At 48.8% G+C, this 1,685-nt stretch overlaps 1 protein-coding gene across 1 annotated transcript in view; it reads left to right on the top strand.

Moving 5' to 3' along the window:
• The window catches only part of LOC104081344 (nesprin-2-like), a gene marked incomplete at both ends in the record, with an annotated part of 18,688 nt that extends 17,144 nt beyond the window's left edge, over nucleotides 1-1,544 (top strand). Inside the window, 2 exons of the mRNA XM_009584051.1 lie at nucleotides 639-843; nucleotides 1,381-1,544. Of these exons, the coding sequence (XP_009582346.1) occupies nucleotides 639-843; nucleotides 1,381-1,544 (369 nt within the window). The remainder of the gene's footprint in view (nucleotides 1-638; nucleotides 844-1,380) is intronic.
• Nucleotides 1,545-1,685: the final 141 nt, after the last annotated feature.

Below are 1,685 nucleotides of genomic sequence, written 5' to 3'. Positions count from 1 at the left end.
GATCAGTATTCAGCCCTATAAAACAGTAATTCCTGTGACAGGCCCTTAGACTGTACTCACTTTAAGGCAGCTCAGACAAAGCCATGCAAATCCATCTTTGTTTTTAACTTCAGCTCTCAAGGTAGGAGCAACCTGTCTCCCTTTCCCTTACCTTGGTGGGGAAGGGCAGGGAAGGGAGAGAGTGCCATCTACCTTTGCCACGTGCTCACTGTGCTAAGATCGAAATAGACCCATAATCACGGCCGCGTTTTTAATATATGTGGGTTAAAGCACATCCTAGGGAAGAGCAGCTATTTCATCAGTGCACAACTATTTTCTATTATTCGGACAAAGGAACAACCTTGGATGCACAAAAGCAGGCTCTCTGGGCCAGCTATTAAAAACCATTTGGGTCCAGCTTAATGGGAAAAGCTCAGGCTTGCTTTCTGTGTAGTTAAGCTCCAAAGCCATCAGGAGCACCCGGTGGCCGCAGCAGCATTGTGCCCTTCAAGACCCCAGTCACGGCCGTGGGCATGAGCGATAGTCGACGCGCTGAAGCTGAGCTTCCACGTGAAACTTTTGTGCCGATTTATACATATGTATTTTGAATCTTCTGCTAGCAATTCTAAATTACATTTGCAGGCCCTGATCCCTGATAGGGGAACTTCAACCACCCAGACATGCTGGAAAAGCGGCACAGCGAACTGCAGGCGGTTCTAGTAAAGGTGATGGAGAGCCCGACCAGAGGGGAGGCACTGCGGGACCTGTTGCTCACTAATGCAGAAGAACTTATTGGAGAGGTCAACACTGGAGGTAGCCTGGGCTGCAGCGATCACGCCCTGGTGGAATTCTCAATCTTGAGGGGTACAAGATGGGTGAAAAGTAGGGTCAGACCCTAAACCTCAGAAAGGCAAACTTGCAGCTGTTTAGGGCGCTAATGTGTGGGATCCCTTGGGAAACTGCCCTCAGAGGCAAAGGAGAGAACGAGAGCTGGGAGATATTTAGACATTCTTCTTAGGGCACAAGAGCTCTCAATCCCAACATGCAAGAAGTTGGGCAGGGGAGGCAGGAGGCCAGCTTGGCTAAGTCAAGAAAGTCAAGACCTCTTAGCTAAAGAAAAACACGAAAACCAAAATGCATAAGCAGTGGAGGCAGGGATATGCATCATGGGGAGATTATAGGGATATGGCCCATGAGTGCAGGGAGGGGACCAGGAAAGCCAAGGCACAGCTGGAGCTGAACTTGGCTAGGGACATGAAAAATAACAAGAAGGGTTTCTTCAGGTACATAGGACAACAAAGGAAGATGAAAGAAACTGTTCCCCCCGATGAGCGAAAAGGGAGACCTGATTACAACCAACATGGAGAAGGCTGATGTGCTCAACAACTTTTTTTGCCTCAGTCTTCACCAACAAGTGCTCTAGCCACGCCACCCAAGTCACAGAAGGCAAAGGCAGGGACTGGGAGAATGAAGAACCGCCCACCTTAGGAGAAGATCAGGTTCGAGACCATCTAAGGAACCTGAAAGTGCACCAGTCCATGGGACTTGATGAGATGCATCCGCGGGTCCTGAGGGAACTGGCAGATGAAGTTGCTAAGCCACTATCCATCATATTTGAGAAGTCATGGCAGGCCAGTGAAGTTCCCACTGACTGGGAAACAGGAAACATAAACCCCATTTTTTAAAAGGGAAAAAAAGAAGAACCA

This window comes from Fulmarus glacialis, unplaced genomic scaffold (assembly GCF_000690835.1).
Source record: "Fulmarus glacialis isolate BGI_N327 unplaced genomic scaffold, ASM69083v1 scaffold5128, whole genome shotgun sequence".
Taxonomy (NCBI): domain Eukaryota; kingdom Metazoa; phylum Chordata; class Aves; order Procellariiformes; family Procellariidae; genus Fulmarus; species Fulmarus glacialis.
Note: the sequence above shows the minus strand (reverse complement) of the source record. Positions and strands in the feature narration are given on the sequence as shown.